The 22890-nt window shown below is 38.7% G+C and overlaps 1 protein-coding gene and 2 non-coding genes across 3 annotated transcripts; 1 reads left to right on the plus strand and 2 right to left on the minus strand.

The window, feature by feature from the left end:
- Positions 1-1734: 1734 nt before the first annotated feature.
- TRNAN-GUU lies at positions 1735-1808 on the minus strand. The gene has a single exon. It is a non-coding gene; the product is annotated as a tRNA-Asn (tRNA).
- Positions 1809-4429: 2621 nt separating this feature from the next.
- On the minus strand, positions 4430-22390 carry LOC119293072 (polyamine oxidase 1-like). The gene is made up of 10 exons (XM_037571665.1): positions 22226-22390; positions 10681-10711; positions 10265-10517; positions 8990-9136; positions 5899-6154; positions 5633-5776; positions 5378-5527; positions 5025-5282; positions 4845-4926; positions 4430-4509 (listed from the first exon to the last, which is right to left on the minus strand). The coding sequence occupies exons 1-10, from the start codon at positions 22388-22390 to the stop codon at positions 4430-4432; spliced, it is 1566 nt and encodes a 521-aa protein (XP_037427562.1).
- On the plus strand, positions 15814-15887 carry TRNAN-GUU. Its single transcript has one exon. It is a non-coding gene; the product is annotated as a tRNA-Asn (tRNA).
- Positions 22391-22890: the final 500 nt, after the last annotated feature.

Raw genomic sequence — 22890 nt, forward strand, 5'->3', positions numbered from 1 at the left:
CCCTTCATGGGTGGTCCTATATATACCCACTTTTTGACACCTTTCCTCCATGTAGCAAACAACGAATCATGACGACCTGGCCACAGATCAATGCCGTGGCGGGCGTTCTAGTTTTTTGGTTGTCATCTATATGCAACCGAACTTAAGTTATAATCCATATGGACCCAAAACATGAGTTGTGTGATCTGATATTCTGACTTTCAAGAAGGTGTGTCTAAAGTGCACCCACTGCACAAGTTTTGTGACCTCTAGCTAGTGTCATTTACTCGCAAAAACGGAGACCACGGCGACTTTATTTGGCTGGGGGAATAAAGAACTAATCTTGTTATCGTCGCTAAACTAATAATGCTCAGCCGGTCATCTTACTTGACAGAGAGCAGAGGGAGAACACACTCTCGGCGCCCAAAGGGTAGACACGACACCGTCTCTAGTCGTCGTCTCGACACCTATTTTCCGAATGCGGTGACCGGACATGCAGGTCAGTAAGTTATGTGGAAACCATTTTTTGCATGACAGAACATGCTCATGGTAGGTAGATTAGAGAGTCGTTGCGCTTTCTAGCCAGCTAGCTAGCATGGTGCCATTTTCAATCCGATGGACGGACACATTTGGACATGGATTGGAAGCGGCTAACTAATTGCATATGCACGTGCGGGCGCATGCACGCTCCATGGCCTTTCAGTGCCTCATCATACTCCATGGTACTGTCCAAAGCCTCCATGGTGCTCCTAGTCCAGCAGCCACAGCAGTACTGGTCTGATACAGTGGCGGACACAAGAATTGAACTTAGCCGGGGCGAACATTTAAGGCCAAAAAATTTAAAGGTACAAATGCAAATCTACTCAACCAAGACTCATGAAATTCAACTACTAAAAACAAAAAAGAAGAAGCATAAAAAGGTCTTAAAAACTACTACTAACATAGGCTCTTGCCGCTTGAAATGCTCACTTGATGCCACAATACGACCCCACAATACCAAGCGACTCCTACAAGATATGAACCAAAAAAATATGAATGTAAATTTTAGCGCAAGTGTGATAACAGCTGCAGCTTTTGATAAGATGCAGGGCCGGGCAAGTTGCATTGAAAAACAAAACCAATGTAACTGCTCTAATATGCACTAGAACCAGGAAATTATTCAGCAGAGCCTCTAATTAGGACCAAATTCCACCAATCCCGTGCGATTCTAGCCTAATTGGGGTTTCCTTAAGTGTAAACATGGCCCAGTCCAGCCCATTTCCCTCCCGAGCGTACCCCTTCGTCTAGTCTGCTTCCTCCTCCGATGCAGAATTACAGATACAGCGCCGCAGCCGGACTGAACTGGCTGCTCTGCTCGTCGCCGCTGCCTGCTGGGTGAAGGATAGGTAGGGAGGGGTGCCTGCTCCGCCGCCGGCGACCTGGGGCGACCGCGCCTGCTCGCCCCAATGGTGGATCCGCCACTGGTCCGATATATAGCTAGCCGTGCATGCTGGATCCGCTGCAAAGACCGCAAGAGGCAGACGTGCAGGCCACCGAAACACATGCTTTGATCAAGGATAGTACTAGATTACTAGCTAAGCTAATTAATAGACCTCTGATCCATGCCCAAGCATGCAATGTTAGAGCTGCAATGTAAAGAAAGTTAGACTTGGATGGATAGAGGAAGAGCAACTAATGTAGACAATGAACAATTTACAAAAACGAAAATAGCAATGGTGTGAATTACTAAAAATTAAAAAGAGAAATTAAATAATACGCTAGAAGGAGGGCTTGAACCTCCGACCTTGTGGTTAACAGCCACACGCTCTAGCCAACTGAGCTATTCCAGCTTTGTGTAAAAAATTATTTATACCTTAGTAATTGCGAGAGTATGATGCGGCTTTGCCCTGAGCTAACTGTACCATCCACCTTATGCAAACATCTGGCAATAGCTATGTTGTTGCATAAGTGTTCTAATCTGACATACCTTTCATTCTAAGCACATCTACATCTGCGGAGGAAATGTAAATCCTTGTGGTGCCATTTAATATGTGTTTAGATATAATCAATGGGATTGTACTGTGAAAAAAATCACTCCCAACTATAAAAATAGAAGATGAGATCATAATTTATTAGCATGTCATAAGCACATAAAAGTTGCAACTACATAAAAAAATTGTGTTTCAAAATTTGGTAGTAGCACGCATGGAAGGAATAACATGCGGTCTCGAGCCATGCCATCATGAGAGAATAGCGAAAATCAAATGAAAACTAAGAAAGGAAATAAATAAAAACATTGAAAAAAATATCAAAACCGGTGAAAACCAGGAAAGCAAGGAAGATAATCGATGAGAAAAGCAAAGAAAACAAAAAGACAGAAAAACAATGAAAGACGAAGATAACAAAAAGAAAAACGAAAAAGAAATGATTTCTTAAAAAAAACGGAACGTACCAACCCACCGAGCATGGCGAACAAACCAGTGATGAAAAAAAAAACAGTTACAACTGGACCGGTCCAGTCGCTACAGCACGGGGCAAAAAGCTCCAGCGAGTCTAAAGGAGCACTCGCTTAATGCGAGATATAACACTCGTGCGTTTTTTTATCGTTTCGCATAGAGAACACAACCAGACGAGCGATCTTAACTGCGCATGCCCCTTTATCACTTCTATAACTGGATGCTGGTCACGAAGAACGTTCCAGATGGTTCTAGCCTGAGTTTTTACTGGTTCTGGGAAGCTTCTAGTCGGTTTCTAAACAGGGTTTTCCTGTTTTCTTCTCAGTTTTGTTCTTTTTTGTTTTTCTTTCCTGTTCTTTCTACAAAGCACAAAATTTAAAAATGTTCAATATTTTCTAAAATTATTTGTAATTTCGAACAAAAATCATGTTTTCAGAAAGTGTTTGTGTTTTCCAAAAAATATTTTGGATTAAAAAAAGTACACAAATTTTAAATGTTGTTTCAATTTTTTTAAATTGTTCACGCTTTCAAAAATATTAACAATTTTGAAACAATCGTTTGGAATTTCAAAATTTCTTCCTATTTTTTCAAAAAATGTTCATAAGTTTTTATACACTGCTAACTTTCTCAAAAAATGCTCACAAGTATTTGAAGCACGGGCTATAGTAAACCGCGGCTGTAGTGAACCGGTACAGTGAAACACGCACTGCCGTGAACCGCTATAAAACCTCGTGGTATAGTTCGCAACCCACTGAACCGGAGCATAATGAGAAGATGAAGACCCGAGAAGATACATGGATCACCTCCAATGCATCATATGCAGCTCAGGGACAAGCTAAAAGTGCAAGAATCACATTGAGTGGATCTAGCTGAAACAAGTGACCAACAATACCACCAAGAAGAACCGACGGGAGGAGAAGACATGATTTGCTAGGGTATAGACAAGAGATCACAAACCTTTCCGGAAGAGCATGACCTTGGGTGAAGTCCAACATGCACAATGGGGCGAGGATATCTCTAGAGGGATCCAAGGGAAGAGCCATGGATGGAGATTAAGAGAGATCACCATGGTGATCGTCAAATAGAGGATCCATCTCTTCTTAATATGCATAGCTTTGCACATAAATTTGCTGGTGCATATATGATTTTTCATGTTTACATCCAAGATTTTTCTTCCTTGAATTTTGTCATTGCACGATTTTCCTTTCACTTAGTTGGGCAAGTGTTTCTCATGGTCATGACATGATCCACAAATATTTTATGCAACTTTAGCGAACATTGACAGTCCATAGGTACATCTAATAAACAACAAGACTAGACAACAAAGACACAAATAACAATCCGAACAACTGATTTACCACAAATGGTGCCGTATTTTCTATACAAATGTGTTGTTCACGCGAGAGCTTAGCTTATCCGAAGACTGTTTTATTTGCACATGCAAGATGCACATTTTACCGCATAGGTCTACAAGTGTGCGTGTGTTTTTCATGTCTATGCGTGAGTATCTTTCTTGAATTTAATTTGGTGCCACAAGATTTTCTTTTCCTTTACCAAGTGCAGGCGTCACATGATGATGTTACGAAATAAATAGAGTATGACATATAATACACAATTGAGACAACACTTTTGTTCAATTTAAGAGAACACATAAACATCTTGAACTGATACATCAGGCGAACAACTAAACCGTAGGGAATAACAAAGAAACAACCAACAATCTGAAAAGAAATGGTTTAGCATGAATGAATGTTGTCGTGCCACACGACACTATGCAGTGAAGTTGCGGACACGTATTATGGTATCACTATATTGATATCCATTCATGACCCTCCTTTAATTTTATTATAATTGACATCATACATTTATGACGCAAAGCCCTGCAAAGAGAAATGGAGTAAATAAAAGGATGGTCAGCAACTACAGTTCGCCACCACAGAGTATCATGAGGACATGCTTCACAATCGCCAACGCTTAGAGGATTAGTCTGTTTGTAAAAGTTACCTCTAAGATCTTTAGTCATACTTGCCCTGGACGTGGTATTTGCACATACTCTTCTGAGCACAGTTGATCAGAATGTCCGCCGAATCAATACCTAGAAAAAAGACCGTGAATAATACACATAAGCATCAAATCAACATCAACAAGTTTTATTTGTTACCACAATTGAAAGTAAAACATTTATAACTCAAGGCAGGCCATAAGACGTTGTCAACAAGTTTTATTTGTTACCTCAATTGAAAGTAAAACATTTATAACTCAAGGCAAGCTATAAGACGTTGTCAACAAGTTTTATTTGTTACCTCAATTGAAAGTAAAACATTTATAACTCAAGGCAAGCCATAAGACGTTGTGAACAAGTTTTATTTGTTACCTCAATTGAAAGTAAAACATTTATAACTCAAGGCAAGCCATAAGACATTGTCATACCTGAAAGATAAGCTCCATGGACATAGCCATTGTAGTGCTCGCTGGTGTGCTCCCCGGTGAAGTAAACCCTGCCGACTGGTGCCTATATATATGTCACAGGGGGAAACCACATAAGGTGCAATCGCAAAAGTGTCACATGAGCAATTCGGGAGCATGATATTATTGGCAGGTACGCCGCACCCTGAGCTGGTCGTATTCGTAGCGGTTGACGCCGATGGGCCAGTTGGAGAAGGTAACCTTGTAAAACCTGTCGGACCACCATCGTGGCACGAGGATGTCCGTCGCGTCGGGGACATCCTCACCGGGGAACATGCTCCTCAGCACCTCCATGATCTCTACCTTGGTCTGGTTGTCTGACTGTTGCTCGATCCGCCTCGACTCCTCGTCCGTGACGGTGACCAAGAGGACATTGGCGTCTGGGTACTGCGCCTCAAACTCCTGAATAACGTAACAATTCCATTGGGACTTTAAGTCGCAAGGAATGTATTGGAGATCAATATACATGTTTATGCATGATTATTAGTATGAGCTACCTGCCATACTCCATAGTAGCCTCTCCTGCTGCTCGCGTAGAGGAAGAACTCCCTACCTTTACCTTCCGGCCAGAACTTCTTGGGGAACTTGACGAAGATTTTGGTGTAGACGGCCATGTCGATTTGGTAGATCGACAGAACCTTCCATGTCTGATGCACATATTCAGCGTGCATGAAATCAAGTTCAAAATAGTGCGTGCGGCTAACCAAATCAACAGACCAGTAAATCAAGCAAGACAGAAGAAAGAAACTAACAGGAAGTTGTGGCTTAAACTGTATGAGATCTGATTGCAGGACCCCCAAGCTGGTTGAAACCATGACATAGTCCGCCTTGTACACCTTGTTGTCCTCAGTCTTCACTTCGACGCCTCTCGTGGAGTAGGAGATCTCTCGCACCACCTGCAATGCAAGCCATCAAAAATCTCAGTGGATAAGTATAGCACTCATGCTTAAATAGCTCAGTTCATTCAACTTCCGACGAAGAAATAACAATGCAGGTTCATTGGGAATATATATAGCACCTTGTTGAGCTGCAGGCGAGGATCGACGATGTTGCCGGCCTTGTCGGCCTTGAGGTATTGTCCGGCAAGGTAGTACACGACGGCCTCGTAGCCACGCTGGTCGGCGACGAAGTAGACGTCGTCGCCGAAGTCGCTGAAGGTGGCGAGAGGGACGGTGTTCTGGAGGCTGGTCACGCGCGGCGGCTCTGCGAACTCGTAGTCGTACTTGAAGTAGTCCAGGATCATGTCCACTGGCGAGGACGGCCCGTTGGGAAGGCTGACAAACGGATGGATGATCATTTTTATTTTTTCATGAGAATGGAGGATTGAAGATTGCTAAGCGTGACATGGCTATTTCTTGCCCGTGCAAGACGTAACTCCAGCTCATTTCTGGCGCCGCGCTACTTGCCGGCCAAGAACTGTAGATGTCGCCTGAGTTTATTTTTCTCTATGTTGTTTTCTTATCAGGTTTTCATTATTTTCCATCAGCTTTCTTCGGTTTCTTTGTTTCTTTCTTTGGACTTCACTGATTTTCTTTAGTTCTACTTATTTTCTTATTTATTTTTTAACACATGTCTACTTTTTTTATCCATCAGGGGCATTTTTTATACACTCTTAACATTTTAAAAAAAATATATAAAGCAATATATGTCCTAACGTCTATTCTTTCATACACAATGTACATATAAAAAAATATTTATACATGATTAAAATTTTCTGAGCACATACTTAACATTTTTTCAAATACATGTTTACAAGCAATTTTTGAATACATGGTCCAATATGTTTTTGAATGAAACAGAACATTTTTCTTAAAGCTACACAAACATTTTTACAATGCATAATTTTTTTCAAAAGTTTCCTGAACATAATTTTGAAACTCATGAACATTTAACTAAATGTAATGTACATGTTTTGAATGTTAAGGAAGATTTTTGTTCTGAATTGACAAACATATTTCTACATTGTAAGAACATTATTTTAGGGAGCATGTATATTTTTGAAACCTGTGAACATTTTTTATATTAAAAAACCTACTGAATGCTATCAACATTTTGAAAACTAACAAACTTTTTTGCACTATGTTAAAGAAAAATATATGCAGTGAAGGTAAATTATTTTTGGGGATATATGTATTCAGAATGTCTCAAAAATATAAACCGATGTAAAAATAATAATAAAAAGCAATACAGGTAAACAAACGCTACTATGCCGGACCACTTAGTGTGTTTCCTAAGGCAAGACATACCTCTCTCTCGCTAGAAGTGAGACAAAGGCTATCCGTGCTAAAAAATTTTAGGAGTCACTGTCCCTACTAAGTATGCCTCACCTCAATGCAAATGCAAGCCAACGTTTAGCATTTTGGGCCTTATGAACAGCAAGCTCATGACTAAATGTATATTCACATGTGGTTCTATTGTTTGTCTTTTGGAGCTACTTTCAAGCCTTTTTATAGAACTTTTCTTAGTGTTTTATGAGAGCTCATTTTGAACGCCCCACAGAGTGGCGACATAAGCGCAATGGGCCGGTCCAATAAGCGTTCATTGTAGCGAATGGTCCTACTGAGCTAACCGGATCAATATAGAGTAAAAGGTACTGTAGCAACAGGTTCGCTGCAACAAACCATGTTTTTGTCTTTACTAGAACAACGCCTATGTTTTGCAACGAGATATAAATATTCTAATATGTTAGATTGTGTTTACTTGCCTGTAATATGTGATTGTGTAAATAAATGTTTATCAAAATATGTCCGTGGTTTACCTTATATTTTGATCAGGATTTACCTGCCAATAGTACGGGATTATGTAAATAACTGTTCTGCCCGTGATTTACTTTATATTTTGATCAGAAGTTTGATAAGTAAATTAAAGTGGAATTAGTTTAGAAGGTAAGTCAATTAAGGTGATTGATTATTATACAGGGGAAGGTTGGATGAAAGGATGGTGGGAAGAAATGTGAAATGGGAACCTTACATTCTTTTTAAGTAGTAGATATTTTTTTTTCTTTTTTTGTCCTTTTGCACCTTTTGTTTTTTTCTTTATTATACACTGAATTGTTTTAATATACAATAATCATTTTGGGAATATGCGATGATCATTTTGAAAATACAAACTCAGTTTTTCAGTTAAATTTTCTAATGTACACTGAACATGTTTTAAATACACATTGAACATGTTTATAATATATCATTAAAATTATCTTAATATATGATGAACATTTTATAATACATAGTGAACTCTTGTAATATATGGTGAACATTTTATCAATGTACAATGAACTTTTCTGCGGTACACGGTCAACTAGATTCTTTTCTAAATTTCTGAATAAAAATATAAAAAACAGTAAAAATAAAAAATAAAGAAAAAACAAATAAAAAACCAACAATGCAATATGCCAGTGTTCTTTTTCGGTCAGATTTTGTGCTGCATTTTTCGACCGATTTTTTATATTAAATATATTACAAATTCGAAAAATTGTTCTAGTTTTTCTACACCTAATAAAGATGTTTATGAACATAACAAAATATTCTTGATTTATATTGACGAGTTGGTAGAAAATATGTGTATTAAAAATTGTTTGTAAATTCAAAGTTGTTCATGACATAAAGAAATGTTCACGATCTAAAAATGTTTTCAATTTTTAAAAGTATTCCTGAATTTCGAAATCGTTCACAAACTTGGCAAAAACTGTTCATGATTTTGGAAAATGTACGTGGATTCAACTAATGTTCTTGAATGTAAACGTAGTTCTGGTATATGATTTTTTAATGAATATGAAAACTTTTCAAGGATTTAAAATGATCGTGAATTTATTTACTTTCAAAAACATGAAAAATATTCTGGAATTCTAAAAACAATGTTCAGTATTTTTAACAATATTCATGAGTTCTTGTGAAATTCAATTTTGACCATAAATTATACTAATAATATATATTTTTCTGAAATAAAAATTATACCATTGAAAAATTCATTGGAATATGAATCAATGAAATATATTTTTTGTCACATACTAACCCATATTTGATTGCTATAATTTGTGGTCAAAATTCAATACAAAAATGCATGCGCCCTTATTCGTTAGGAGTAATAATTTAAGCACTGCAGATACGTACTGGTCGTTGAGGCGTTGCATGGCGAGGATTGACATGTCGTCCTGGCCGCTGGGATGCAGTTTGGCGGACAGTTTGTCACCATCCTCTTTCACCTCGTCTGACCGGTCAATTCTCTTTTGCACGTACGCTTTCTTGTAGACACCTCCCCTGTCAAGTTTGTACACGGCAACATCATGACATGTCAACATTTGTGAAGTACAGTAAGATAGTAATAATTTCTACAGCATTTAGATAATTAAGACAGTTTTTTCTGTGACAAGAGATAATTAAGCTAGTATGGTATTGATAGAGAGCGAGGCCGGAACTATAAAAAATGTATCTTGCCCGTTGGTTCCATGAACGGGCACTTACTTGTTTCTAAATGTATCTTGCCCCTTGGTGTCCATGAAGGGGCACTTACTTGTTTTTGCTCCCTCTCATGCATTATTTTTTAAAGATGGTAAGTAGTTACTGTGCATACTTGTGCATAAAATATCTCCTTACAGGCTACATACGTATGCGGGTAAATGCTTACAACCTCGTATCTTCTTCGTGTAGAACAAAACATATACTATTTGCAGGTTCACACTTGGAAAGATAGGAAATATTTATAGATTTCTACTTTTTTTTGGTCAATTCTCTCAAATGAACTCACCCGACAGCATGTTGTTTGATGAGCTAGCGGAGACACCTTGGGTGGGAGGGCCCGGCCTAGCTAGCCCTCTTCCCCTTTCACCTCTCATAATGGGGAGTATGACAAGATAGTATTATGCATGTGATGACACTTTACTTATGCATTTTTAGAATCTCAATAAAAAGTTGTGTCTATGACTTGTTTCTATTTAAGGTTTCTCATTTGATGTGCTATGATAATGTATCATAATATGTTACTCACATAATTTTTTTTGCGGGGATGTTACTCACATAATTAATTTCAGGGTACATCATTCTCTACGTTGGCCATGCATCATATTCATGATACTTTCATTATGGGAGGCCTTTCAAATCGAGTGTTTTTTTATATCACATTTATATCCCATTGAAATGCTACAAGTCATAAATAATCTTCCTCCCTGGCAAAATAATAACACTAACACGTTTTTAGAAAATAGCAAAAAACATGCATGTGTATAAAAACCAGAAAAATATGCCTGTGTATAAACGTAAATCTTTCCATTTGCAAATACTAGTACTACTATACATCCGATGCATGCATGCTTTCATTAATTAGTGAGTAATTAACTAGTTGAGCTTGCGTTTTCATGGTAATTCATTTCATTCGACTGACTGCCGTACTTCTCCTTGTAGACGTTGCTGGCGAGGTCGTCGAAGTCGGAGCGGAAGTTGGTGAGCTTGAGCGTGGAGTTGACGATGGGCCAGATGGGGTTCATTTTGCCGCCGTTGACGCCCTCCACCCAGTTGGCGCCCATCTCCACCTTGATGCCGCCGAGGTCTCGCTTGTGCATCCTCCCGCCGACGTGGTCCGTCGCCTCCAGGATCACCAGGTCCGTTATCCCAGCCTCCGACAGCCGCTTCCCGGCCGAGATCCCTACGACAACGTACAACATTAAGTTTTTTTGATAAAGGACGTTTTATTATTTCAAAATTGTAGCATCAAGCGGATACAAACATACAACATTAAGTACGTCTACTGACTAGCTGGCTAGTTATGTGAGTGGAATGGCCTGCATATATGGTAGTATATCATGTACCTGACATGCCGGCGCCGACGATGATGACCCTCTTTTATATTGCTAGGGATCAAATTTTTAAAGAAGGGAATTTTCATTCTACATCGGATTAATGACACCCATGTCTATAACTACCTTATTTGCAGCTTAATAAAGAAAACTACTCCCTCTATCCCATAATATAAGAGCGTTTTGACATTACACTAGTGTCAAAAAATGCTCTTATATTATTGGACAGAGGGAGTACCTTATTTCCGTCTATTCAGAATGGCAGATGGAGATGTACGACATAAGTGTTGTCTCATCCTGTATAACACTACACCTCCTAGTTTTAAAAAGCCCATATTCAATTGAGATCTCCGATTAGAATTGGGTCACCCGATTTTGACCGGGTTAACAATTTCTCAAAGCTAGGAGGTGTAGGTGGTCAGGTGAACTAAAATCGGGTCAAAAATTTAGACATGAGAATGTAAACTAAAAATCCATATGATTTATTGTATTTAATTATTATATAAGTAGACGTTTCCATGCATGTAGAGAAAATTAGAAGTAGTGACGTTCGTGGGGTAGCATACATAGGTGGTCAGGTGGACTGTGTGTGAAAAAGAATATAATTAGCATTTCATGAAATATGTTTTCATGAAATTTGGTATTTAGATCATGAATATTTGTATAAATAATAGGAGAAACTAAAACTAAAACTAAAATTATATATGATTTAGTGTATTTAATTATTAAGGAAAACATTTTCTCATGCATGTTGGCATGTTGAGATAGGTTTTTTTCATGAATGCTTGCATGATGAGGTGAAGCATGTGTATGTTGAGAGAAATATGTTAGAGGAGGCTAGCTATTTAGATATAGAAGATTTGGATCATCATATACACATGCCCATGCATGCATTCCGTTTCAACTGTACGTAGATACTCCCTCCATTACATAATTTATACATGAGAATGTAAACTAAAAATCCATATGATTTATTGTATTTAATTATTATATAAGTAGACGTTTCCATGCATGTAGAGAAAATTAGAAGTAGTGACGTTCGTGGGGTAGCATACATAGGTGGTCAGGTGGACTGTGTGTGAAAAAGAATATAATTAGCATTTCATGAAATATGTTTTCATGAAATTTGGTATTTAGATCATGAATATTTGTATAAATAATATGAGAAACTAAAACTAAAACTAAAATTATATATGATTTAGTGTATTTAATTATTAAGGAAAACATTTTCTCATGCATGTTGGCATGTTGAGATAGGTTTTTTTCATGAATGCTTGCATGGTGAGGTGAAGCATGTGTATGTTGAGAGAAATATGTTAGAGGAGGCTAGCTATTTAGATATAGAAGATTTGGATCATCATATACACATGTCCATGCATGCATTCCGTTTCAACTGTACGTAGATACTCCCTCCATTACATAATGTAATGCATAATGATTTTCTGTGAAGTCCAATTTTAGAAAGCTCAAGTTTTAGAACAAAATATTTAGGCCTAGAATACAAAACATATACATTATGAAAATATGCCGCGTGATGTATCTAATGATATGTATTTGTTAGTAAATAGTTTTATTTATAAACTTGGTCAAAATTTAACATTAAAAAAACGATATGCAGTACATTGTGGGTCGGAGGGAGTATCATATATTGATTTTGAACTGAACATCCAAATAATAATTCCAGAGACTTTGGACAGACTCACACGACAGGGCCACCTCAGCTAATCCCTCCATTTTAATGAATAAGGCATGCACGCTTTCTAAAATCTAATTTTAACCATAAATTCATTAATATACATTTTTGTGATATAAAAATTATGCGGTCGAAAACTCTTTTTCAATACGAATTATACGGTGTGATTTTTTTTATCACATACAAGCCACATTTAGTTTGTTTAATTTATGCGTGCGTACCTTATTTATTGCAATGGAGGGAATATGAGATGAGCTCTTCTCTCTCTTTTCGCCTATTTGTTTTTTCAAAAAGTAGAGCATCCACAACCACGATGCCAGCCAGCCTTTTCACTGTTTGGTATTGCTGTAGACCACACATGCGCTAATAGTGTATCATCCACGGGATATTATATAGTAACGCAAGAAGAATTAGTTAATTAAAGCGAACCCATCCAGAGACAAGGCCATGCGTCTACATAGTGCCTAAGTGCGTTGATTGGCAATTTGACATTGTACCACTAGGCTACTTTTTCTTTTTTGCGGGATACTAGCTGGCTAGCAAACAAAGCATCCACAATATATTATTATGCAAATCTAAGATTATAACTATGCTGTGTGTAACCAAGACTGCGCATGCATGTGCGCACGATCGCTAGCCAGATTCACCTAGCTGCCCAATCAAGACGTTGTGATCGATCTGGATAGTGGTGCTTATTAGCAGTACAAAAGAAGAGAACTGTTAAAAGCACAGCACAGCCACCAAGTATATACTTCCTTTTCCTGCTTACTTCAGCTAGGTAGCTAGAATATACTCCCTCTGTAAAGTACTCCCTCCGTTCCAAATTACTCGTTGAACTAAGTAATAATATAAACTTGGAACGAAGAGAGTAATTTGGAACGAAGAGAGTAATATAAGATCTTTTAAATCACTAAGTAGTGATCTAAAAGATCTTATATTAGTTTAGAGAGGGAAGAGGGAGCACAATGCATGCATGATGAGCGATGATATATTATTTATTGACCGTATGCAAAAAAAGTAGTCCAAATTAAATGCGATAGCTCCTTTAGAAATTGTTGATCCGGTCAAAATGGGATGACCCAATTTCAAATTGAAGACCTCAATTGATTGCGACGATACCTTAAAGTTAGGGAACATAGTGTATTAAAAGAATTGAAGGAGAGAGCTTCTTGAGAAATTGTTAACCCGGTGAAAATCGGATGATCCAATTCCAAATTGAAGATCTCAATTGATTGCTAGGCCTTAGAAATTAGGGAGCATGGTATATTAAAATAATTAAATGAGAGAGCTCCTTGAGAAATTTTTGACCCAGTCAAAATCAGATGACCCAATTTTAAATTAAAGACCTCAATCGATTGCAGGGCCTTCAAAAATTAGGGAGCATAGTGTATAGTATATATGAGTTAATCTGAAAATCCATGTTTACATGCTGGATAATTATTGCCACTCTTTTAACATTGATTTAGTTAGGCAACATGAATACAAAGCGGGGATAACAAGCGAAGATTCACATACTACTGAAAACCAAGATTCACCGTCATGTTTGGGGTACAAGCTTTTCCTATTTTTCTTCGCATTTGATCTCTGCATACTTTATTCATTTCAATAGCGGAAGATTGATTTTTCAAATATTGGTGACTGATGATATGCTTGAATACGTTCCTTTAGTGGCTGCAGATGAATACAACTCCATCTCTATTCTCATAATTTATCTTTCTTATACTAAACAATGAGAAGAAGGATGGGGCAAAGATGTTAAGTGGAGCGCTTGATATTTCTTCAACTCCAATAGGTCCTTCACCAGATTTTCGTTTTATTTTAGGCTGTGTGACAAATTCAGTGCAGTTGCATAACTCCTTTATATATGCATGCTAGAAGTACAATTTTCAATAATTATTTGAAACTTATTTATAACTAATAATATAAACATACTGGAATAACTGAAGTTAAAGTTGCTGACAATGGCCGCCATTTGGATTTGAGCTCGAATTAGCTACTGCATGTGATGCATGAGTCGTTTTTTTTTCCAGTCAAACGGTCCCGCTTGGCAAATTTATGTATAAAGTAGATATATATGTATTTCTTGGGCAATATGTCCGTGTATGAAGTAGATGGATATAGCATAAAGCTACTCATAGAAGGAATAGTTCTTCCCCTTGCCTCGGTGGAAATTGGCTTCACTTTGGCTCCATGATTACTTTCTCATTGTGTTCTTTAGCTAACATTTATGCGAGCCACAAAAAAAAAGACAGGCATATCCGCACCAGTGTTAACCTTGGCTTAGCATCAGAGCACTCCCGCCGCACTATTGCAACATGTGGTTAAGTTCACATGGCTTCAGTTTTGGTCACACGATGAGGTCATTCCTTTTCTCTTTTTGAGATTTTTTTTTGAGAATATCTTTCTCTCTTTTTGAGAACTTTTTTTGGTAATATCTTTCTTTTCGAGACTTTGAGTTTGTCTTTACATTTATTTCAGTTTACGCATAACTAAATGATGTATTTTTCAATGCTTTGTGCAATATGTGCACGTCCAAGGTTTATACAGGGTGGAGCCTGATAGTTCGATCATATTTACTATGAAAAGCTCAGTCTTAATGTACGTATTGCTTTGCGTGTTTGTTGGCCGAGATAAAGAGAATAGTGAACTTATCGTTATTGAGTTTACTTTCAGCACTCACAGTATTGTCTACCAATACAACATTTATAAAAAATGAGATAGTATTTGTCCCTGAATAGAGTACAATTCGGTTGGCCCTGAGTAGTATTTATGATTTCTAAATCACTTTTGTAGGTACTTTGCAATGACATTTTTAAAAGTATATCTATTATTCTTTCATGGTAGTCAGGTGGCAATGGAGAGCATGCTGGTGAATTTTCAGCCTAACATACTATCATATTGATGATATGCAAAAGAACAAGACATAAAGAAGTTATTTTAGACTAATGAAGTTTTTGTTGCAAGTACATAATTTATAGTTTTGTATGTGCAACAAATATCCAAGTTTTCATATACGTTCATACCTTAATAGTATTCTCACTTTTATTTTGCTATTCTCTCATGATGGTAGGGCTCGAGAGCGCATGTTATCCCTTCCATGCGTGCTACTACCAGATTTTGAAACACAAGTTTTTTATGTAGTTGCAACTTTTATGTGCTTATGACATGCTAAAAATTCTGAGCTCATCTTCTGTTTTTATAGTTGGGAGTGATTTCTTCACAGTACAATCCCATTGATTATATCTAAACATATATTAAATGGCACCATAGGGATTTATATTTCCTCCGAGGTGTAGATGTGCTTAGAATGAAAGTTATGTCAGATTAGAACACTTATGCAACAACATAGCTATTGCTAGATGTTTGCATAAGGTGGATGGTACAGTTAGCTCAGGGCAAAGCCGCATCATACTCTCGCAATTACTAATGGTATAAATAAATTTGTACACAAAGCTGGAATAGCTCAGTTGGCTAGAGCGTGTGGCTGTTAACCACAAGGTCGGAGGTTCAAGCCCTCCTTCTAGCGCATTATTTTATTTTGTATTCATCCGAGTCTTTCAGGTGTCTAAACTTTGCAAAAAAATTCAGTTTGGTGCTAAAACTTGCAGCATACATTGAACGGGGGACAAAACTTGACTTGGGCTGGGCATGCATCTACCGTGATGGACAAAACTTGACTTGGGCTGGGCATGCATCTACCGTGCTAATCACGCTTGTATACATACAAGGTCCTGATGTGGCGTGCCTGCATGGCACGGGGCCCATCCATCAGTGACTGGGAGGCGGGGACGAGGGCGTGTGTGGCCTGTTTTTTTTTTGTGCAAAAACGCCCTGGATTTTTTTTCCTCACAAAAAGCCCCTCAAAATTTTGCTTAAAAATTGAAACAACACTAAACATCTGTATAACCATTGGGCTGTCAGGATAATTACACGGAGGAAATTAATATGAAAAAAATATTGCGCCACACAGGTTCGAACAGACGGCTGATGGGTCATTGGCCGACTAGACTAGCCAGCTGACCATGGAATATTTGTTGCTGGAAATGGATAGCTAGACTTAATGAACTATAGGCCAGCACGCACATAAGGCTTAAATGGGTGGCTGTAATTATTATGTTAGTTTTTCCTTTCTTAGAATTATGTTGTATTGTTCCTCAAAAAAATGTATAGTTAGAACTATTTTGTATTATGTAAATTGTAAATAATGTAAATAGAAAGGAAATAAATTATTTGAAATAATTTTCATGTACTTTATAAAATATATGTATTTGAAATAATGTTCGTATAATTCTAAAATAATCTTATTTATAATAATGTTCATATAATTGTAATAAATGTTCTTATTTAAAATAATATTCGTGTAATAATATAAATATACACGATAATTTCAAAATGTTTATATAAATAAAACAATATTTATGTTTTAATACTATATATTAATTACAATAATTTTCATGAATTATTAAAATATTTTTACTTATTCAGAAAAGCATTCATCTATTCTTGTATTTTCGGTAATATACGTGTATTCACTTTGAACAAAATATTATTATTTAAAATAATGTTTCGTGTAATTCTTGAAATTATTAATGTATTATTTGAATACACACACACACACACACACACACACACACACATACTAAAATAATAAATATTAATTATAATAGTATTTTTGAAAACTAACATTTAAAAATGGTCCGTGGTAACTGCAGCGGTGCAGCCTAAGTCCCATATGCGTGTCCGCTCGTAGGATATTAGCTCTAGCTATCCCACATAGAAAGAATGTAATACTTGGTGTAATGGTGTGGTGGCTAGGTTGCCCCTATTTTTTGGTTGAGGTCGCTGGTTCGACCCATGGCAAACACAATTTTTCATACTGTTTCATAGAGATAAAGTTACGTCTCTGAGCTTTTTCTAGTTTTTTCGAGGTGAAAACCAGGCCACACTCCTTCGCCCTGTCTCCCATTCACTTACGGGTGGCCCCCATCCATGCTGGCATTGCCCCGTCAGCATCCTATACGTATACAGGCATGATTAGCACCGTAGATGCACGTTCAAGCCAAGTTCTATCACTCGTTCAATGTATCTTATAAGTTTTAGTACCAAACTGATTTTTCTCGTCAAGTTTAGACACTTGTGGTGTAATTGACTCGTCTATTAGCTTAGCTAGTAATCTAGTAGTATCCTTGATCAAAGCATGTGTTTCGGTGGCCTGCACGTCTGTCTCTTGCGGTCTTTGCAGCGGATCAAGCATGCACGGCTAGCTATATATTGGACCAGTACTCCGGCTGCTGGACTAGGAGCACCATGGAGGCTTTGGACAGTACCATGGAGTATGATGAGGCACTGAAAGGCCATGGAGCGTGCGTGTGCCCGCACGTGCATATGCAATTAGTTAGCCGCTTCGAATGCATGTCCAAATGTGTCCGTCCATCGGATTGAAAATTGCACCATGCTAGCTAGCTGGCTAGAAAGCGCAACGACTGTCTAATCTACCTACCTTGAGCATGTTCTGTCATGCAAAAAATGGTTTCCACATAGCCTACTGACCTGACAGGCACGTCCAATCGCTGCATTCGGAAAATAGGTGTCCAGACGACGACTAGAGACAGTGTCGTGTCTACCCTTTGGGCGCCGGGAGTGTGTTCTCCCTCTACTCTTTGTCAAGTAAGATGACTGGCTAAGCATTATTAGTTTAGCAACGATAACAAGATTAGTTATTTATTCCCCCAGCCAAATAAAGCCGCCGTGGTCTCCGTTTTGCGAGTAAATGACACTAGCTAGAGGTCACAAAACTCGTGCAGTGAGTGCACTTTAGTCAGACATGCTTGGAAGTCAGAATATCAGATCACACTACTCAAGTTTTGGGTCCATATGGATCATAACTTAAGTTCGGTTGCATATAGATCACAACCGAAAAATGAGAACGCCCGCCACGGCATTGATCCATGGCCAGGTCGTCATGATTCGCCGTTTGCTACATGGACCGAAGGTGTCAAAAAGTGGGTATATATAGGACTACCCATGAAGGGGTAAGTGAGAAGGGAAAGATACATGGGCCCATACCCTAAATCAGTGCATTTAGGCATGCCAGAAGTTCTGGGACTACCCAGAGGATCCGGGGACCAGATGTTTCAGGGTAGAATTCATGATAGTTCTGGGATGTTTATAAGGTTTGCAAGTGTTGGCGCAGGGGAGGCCAAAAGTTATCCAAAAGTTTCGGGCATGTTCCAGGATTTCCAAAAGGTTGGCACAGTCACATAGGGGTATTTCCGGAAGTTCTGAGCTGGACGGTCAAAAGTTCTAGGGTTCCATGAGTCTTCTCTTTGGTGCATTCCGGCATCGCCTTGTCCACTTCATCTTCGAGGTTCCTTCTTCGTTCCATGCTTTCCTCGCATATCCGACAAAGGGAATATATAAATATCGCGAACATACCAATTACACCCAGCCTTTGAAAGAACAAAATGTCCTAAGGACATTACGGATGCACACAACCCAAAAACATAAAGAAGAAGAAGAAAAAACATAAGATCCTGCTATGGTGATCAATTCCTTGTAGTAAGTCCAAATTCTCCCCAAAACGATGCCTCCAAGAAGGAAACAGTGCACAAGCGCCGTCGTCACCCGATCATAGTGTAAGTGCATCTAGTGCCCCCCCTTAGTGATTTTGGTGTATTGAAGACTTATAAGTTAAGGGACTAATATGTTTGTGAGTGTACACAGGCTCTATAAGTCGATGAGGAGTTTGATATTTACAGTGAAAGTCGACCCCTAAAAATGAATGTCTTCAGCTGAAGACTTTGGTTCTTCTGAAGACTTTGAAAGTGATGAAATTGGTGTGACGTTGAAGACCTGAATATTCATGCGAGGATTATGAAGCGTGAAGACTTTTGTTTTTGTAGTTTCATTTTCTCTTTCTTGAGTCATAGGAAACACCGTACTATTAAAGGGGGTCGAGTAATACTAAGGAAACTGATTTCCAAGTGATGCTCATCTCAAAATCCTACACCTACCCCATCCTTTCGAGTGAAGCCATTGGAAATCTCATATCAGTTTAGTCAATTTCTTCAGTGACAGAGATGAAGATCTTCTGGTCTCTGAGGAATTTGTTCTGACTGGTGAGTTAGAAATTCGCCAGTGCGGATTGCCTACACAGTGAAAAACATGATAGCCCTGAGGAATTCGAACCTTAAAATCCGACTGTTGCTATGCTACGCGCCAGCTGTCCAAAATATCCTACCACCTAACGGTCATATCCTTGAAGGACATTTATGTCTTATCATGTCGGGTTGCTCCCTAGGTTATAAATAGCCGCCCCTACAACCACTAACTGGTTGGCTGCTCTGAGAAAAACTGACACTTGTCAATTGAGAGCATCCCATTCTCCGAGGACTTTGAGCGAAAATCATCAAGTGAGGAAAACCCAAATCCCAAAGCCAAACCTACAAACCCAAAGTGATTGAGCATCACTGAAGAGATTGTTCCTGTGTGGAACCGATGCTTGTTACCTTTGAGGACTATGTATCTTTCAGACGGTTAGGCGTCATGGTCTGAGCATCCAAGAGGAATTGTGGATTAATCTGAAGGCTCAACATACTAAACCTGCGCTTGTTAATTTGTATTATATCCTTAATAATCGCGACGGCTATGTCTCAAAAGAAAATGTATCACTTGTACTGAATTTTTAACAAGGACCGCCTACCGTGGCCAATACTGTACAACTAGTTTGAATGTTTCCCCGGTTTTGCATTGCTTTCTTTGGTTTTTCTTCATACTTTTTGGTCTTCTTTCTTTTCTTTTTCTTTTTCTTTGTTTCTTTCTTGGTTTTCATTAATTTTCTCTTTGCAATGGTTTTCTTCATTTTTCCTTCAGCTTTCTTTGGTTTTTTCTTTATTTTTTGTTTTGCAACACATGTCTAGTTTTGTTATAGACATTGTACATTTTTCATATAGATTACGAACATTTATTATGCATGCTTCAAATATTTCAAGTGCATGATTAATATTTTTTGTAATAATATATATTGATGTATACTTTTTTCATACACATATTATATTATATATATAACATTTGCGCATATGTTTAAAATTTTTAAATACATGATTAACATTTTTAATACTTGTTTTGAACATTGTTTCGAATGTGTGTTTTCCGAATATAATTTGAAATATTTTTTGTATGATACGATTTTTTTTAAATATGAAAACATTTTTTACATTGGAAAACATATTTTCTAAATTCTACAATGTATTTTTTTTGAAATGTGTGAACAGCGTTCTTAATGTAACATACATTTTTGTGAATGGTACGACACATTTTTTCAACCGCATGAACATTTTATTTACATTGTATAACATTTTTGAAAAATATTATGTGCATTTTCTAAAATGCATGAACATTTTTTAAATTATAAAAATATTTTCCAAAAGTTGACCAAACAATTATTTTACACTATTTTCTAATGTGCAATGAACACTTTAAGATAAATAAAAAATATATTTTCATAATATATGTATTTCTAGTAATATTTTAACTATAAACAAAAGAAAAATAATAATTTTTTAGCAAAGAAAAAAAATACATGTCTACATTCCCTTTTATTGTCAGATCCTTATTATTATTATTATTATTGTGAATTTCCACAATTTCTCTCTTTTTTATTTTTAGTAAATTCACACCATTGCTATTTTCGTTTTTGTAAATTGTTCATTGTCTTCTTTCTACATTCCCAACATTAGTTGCTCTTCCTGTATTCATCCCGTCTAACTTTCTTTACATTGTCAGCTGTAACATTGCATGCTTGGGCATGGATCAGAGGTCTATTAGGTGACCAAAGCATGTGTTTCGGTGGCCTGCACGGCTAGCTATATATCGGACCAGTACTGATGCGGCTGCTGGACTAGGAGCACCATGGAGGCTTTGGACAGTACCATGGAGTATGATGAGTGACTCCGGTGTGATGAGGCACTGAAAGGCCACGGAGCGTGCGTGCGCCCGCGCGTGCATATGCAATTAGTTAGCTGCTTCCAATCCATGTCCAAATGTGTCCGTCCATCATTAAGGCCATTGCCACAAATTCAAACACATAAAGAAGAAGAAGAAAAAACAAAAGATCCTGCTACGGTGACCAATTCCTTGTAGTAAATCCAAATTCTCCCCAAAACGATGCCTCCAAGAAGAAAACAATGCACAAGCGCCGTCGTCGCCCAATCATAGATCATGGGTTTTCACCCTGGAGAAATCCGCGCTCTCAAAACAACGCCTTCAATAAGGCCATTGCCACGCACGACCAATTAAGGCCAGACCTTGGGTTTTCACCCTAAAAGAACAGACTATTTACTCCTCCTGTGTTGCGGCCTCCACTTGCCAATGCCGCTGCTACGAGTCACGAAACACCAAGAAAAGTCCTCATTGCCTCGAAGACTCGGTCCGCCATTACTATGCCTTAGATCTCAGCCGCCATGACATTCTTCGCCACTATCTTCACCATGAAAACTGAAATACCGACATGTCCCATAATGTCAACAGACAACGAAGCTTCGCATCACACCCACCTATCATGCCACACAGACTAAAATGGGGGTGCGCAAGACCAAATTCCATCCGATCCAGCAATCTACAGGCAACAAGCCGCCAATGGAGATCTCTGTCAAAGCCTTTTGGAACTTGTCAATGGCCAAATCAATGAGGGCCGACATCAAGCAGAACCCGTCTTGGCGCGAGAAGTCCCCTAGGACCGCCTTACACTGGATGTACTCTTGATCTAGATCGCAGCCAACAGCGGAGGGGAGGAGACAACCAGATCAGCCCCCCGGAGCCAAGACACTCCGGACAGATCAGAGCACCGCCGTTGAACACACAGACGTTGTCCCTGTCCACCCTGCACACACCATGTCGCCAGTCCCGCGGCCATGGCTCACCGCCGCCCCAGAGCGCCGGCACGCTTCCATGTAACAACAACCGCCATCCAGCACCGCTCCCCAGATTGGTTGTCGCAGCCCGCTCCAAGGCCGCTGCTCGAGGGGACATCCAGACCCCCACCGGCGTCGGCGCCGCCCGGGCTTTGCCCGGCCGTGCCCACGGACGGCAGAAAAGGAGGGGACAGAAGGGGAGGGGGCTCTAGCGGTGGCGGCTAGCCCCCCCCCCCCTCGCTCGGCTGCGAGCCGCTTCGTCACTCGCCTATGGTGACCTCCTCCTTTGCATGCTCGTCTTTCGGCTCAAACCTATAGGTGCAAATGGTAGGAAGGTCAAGTAGTATGCCATTCTTGAGAGAGCCAAGTACATATGTGTAAAGGGGCAGATTCAACTTTATATGTATGACGTGGGAGAGGCGTGTGTCTCTTGACAATGTGGCACTTGACATGTTGATGTTGGGGATGATCCACATCAATAAGGTTGGCCAACTATCGACGGTCGGAACTAGAGTCAGAGAATCATGGCATATAACCACATTGACCGCTCTACAGAATAGCGCGACCAAAACAAAATGCAGAAGAAAACGTCAGGCCTGAAGAGCCAGATCGAGGGAC

The sequence above is a fragment of the Triticum dicoccoides genome, chromosome 4B (assembly GCF_002162155.2).
Source record: "Triticum dicoccoides isolate Atlit2015 ecotype Zavitan chromosome 4B, WEW_v2.0, whole genome shotgun sequence".
Taxonomy (NCBI): Eukaryota; Viridiplantae; Streptophyta; class Magnoliopsida; order Poales; family Poaceae; genus Triticum; species Triticum dicoccoides.

Bases quoted from the DNA above. Each gene is read 5' to 3' on its own strand.
- LOC119293072 (XM_037571665.1), bottom strand. From the start codon at position 22,390: ATGTCCCCTCGAGCAGCGGCCTTGGAGCGGGCTGCGACAACCAATCTG. The intron at 10,518-10,680 runs GTACATGATATA...ACGTTGTCGTAG, and splicing joins CGTCGGCGCCGGCATGTCAG to GGATCTCGGCCGGGAAGCGG. The intron at 9,137-10,264 runs GTACGGCAGTCA...CAAACTTGACAG, and splicing joins AGCAACGTCTACAAGGAGAA to GGGAGGTGTCTACAAGAAAG.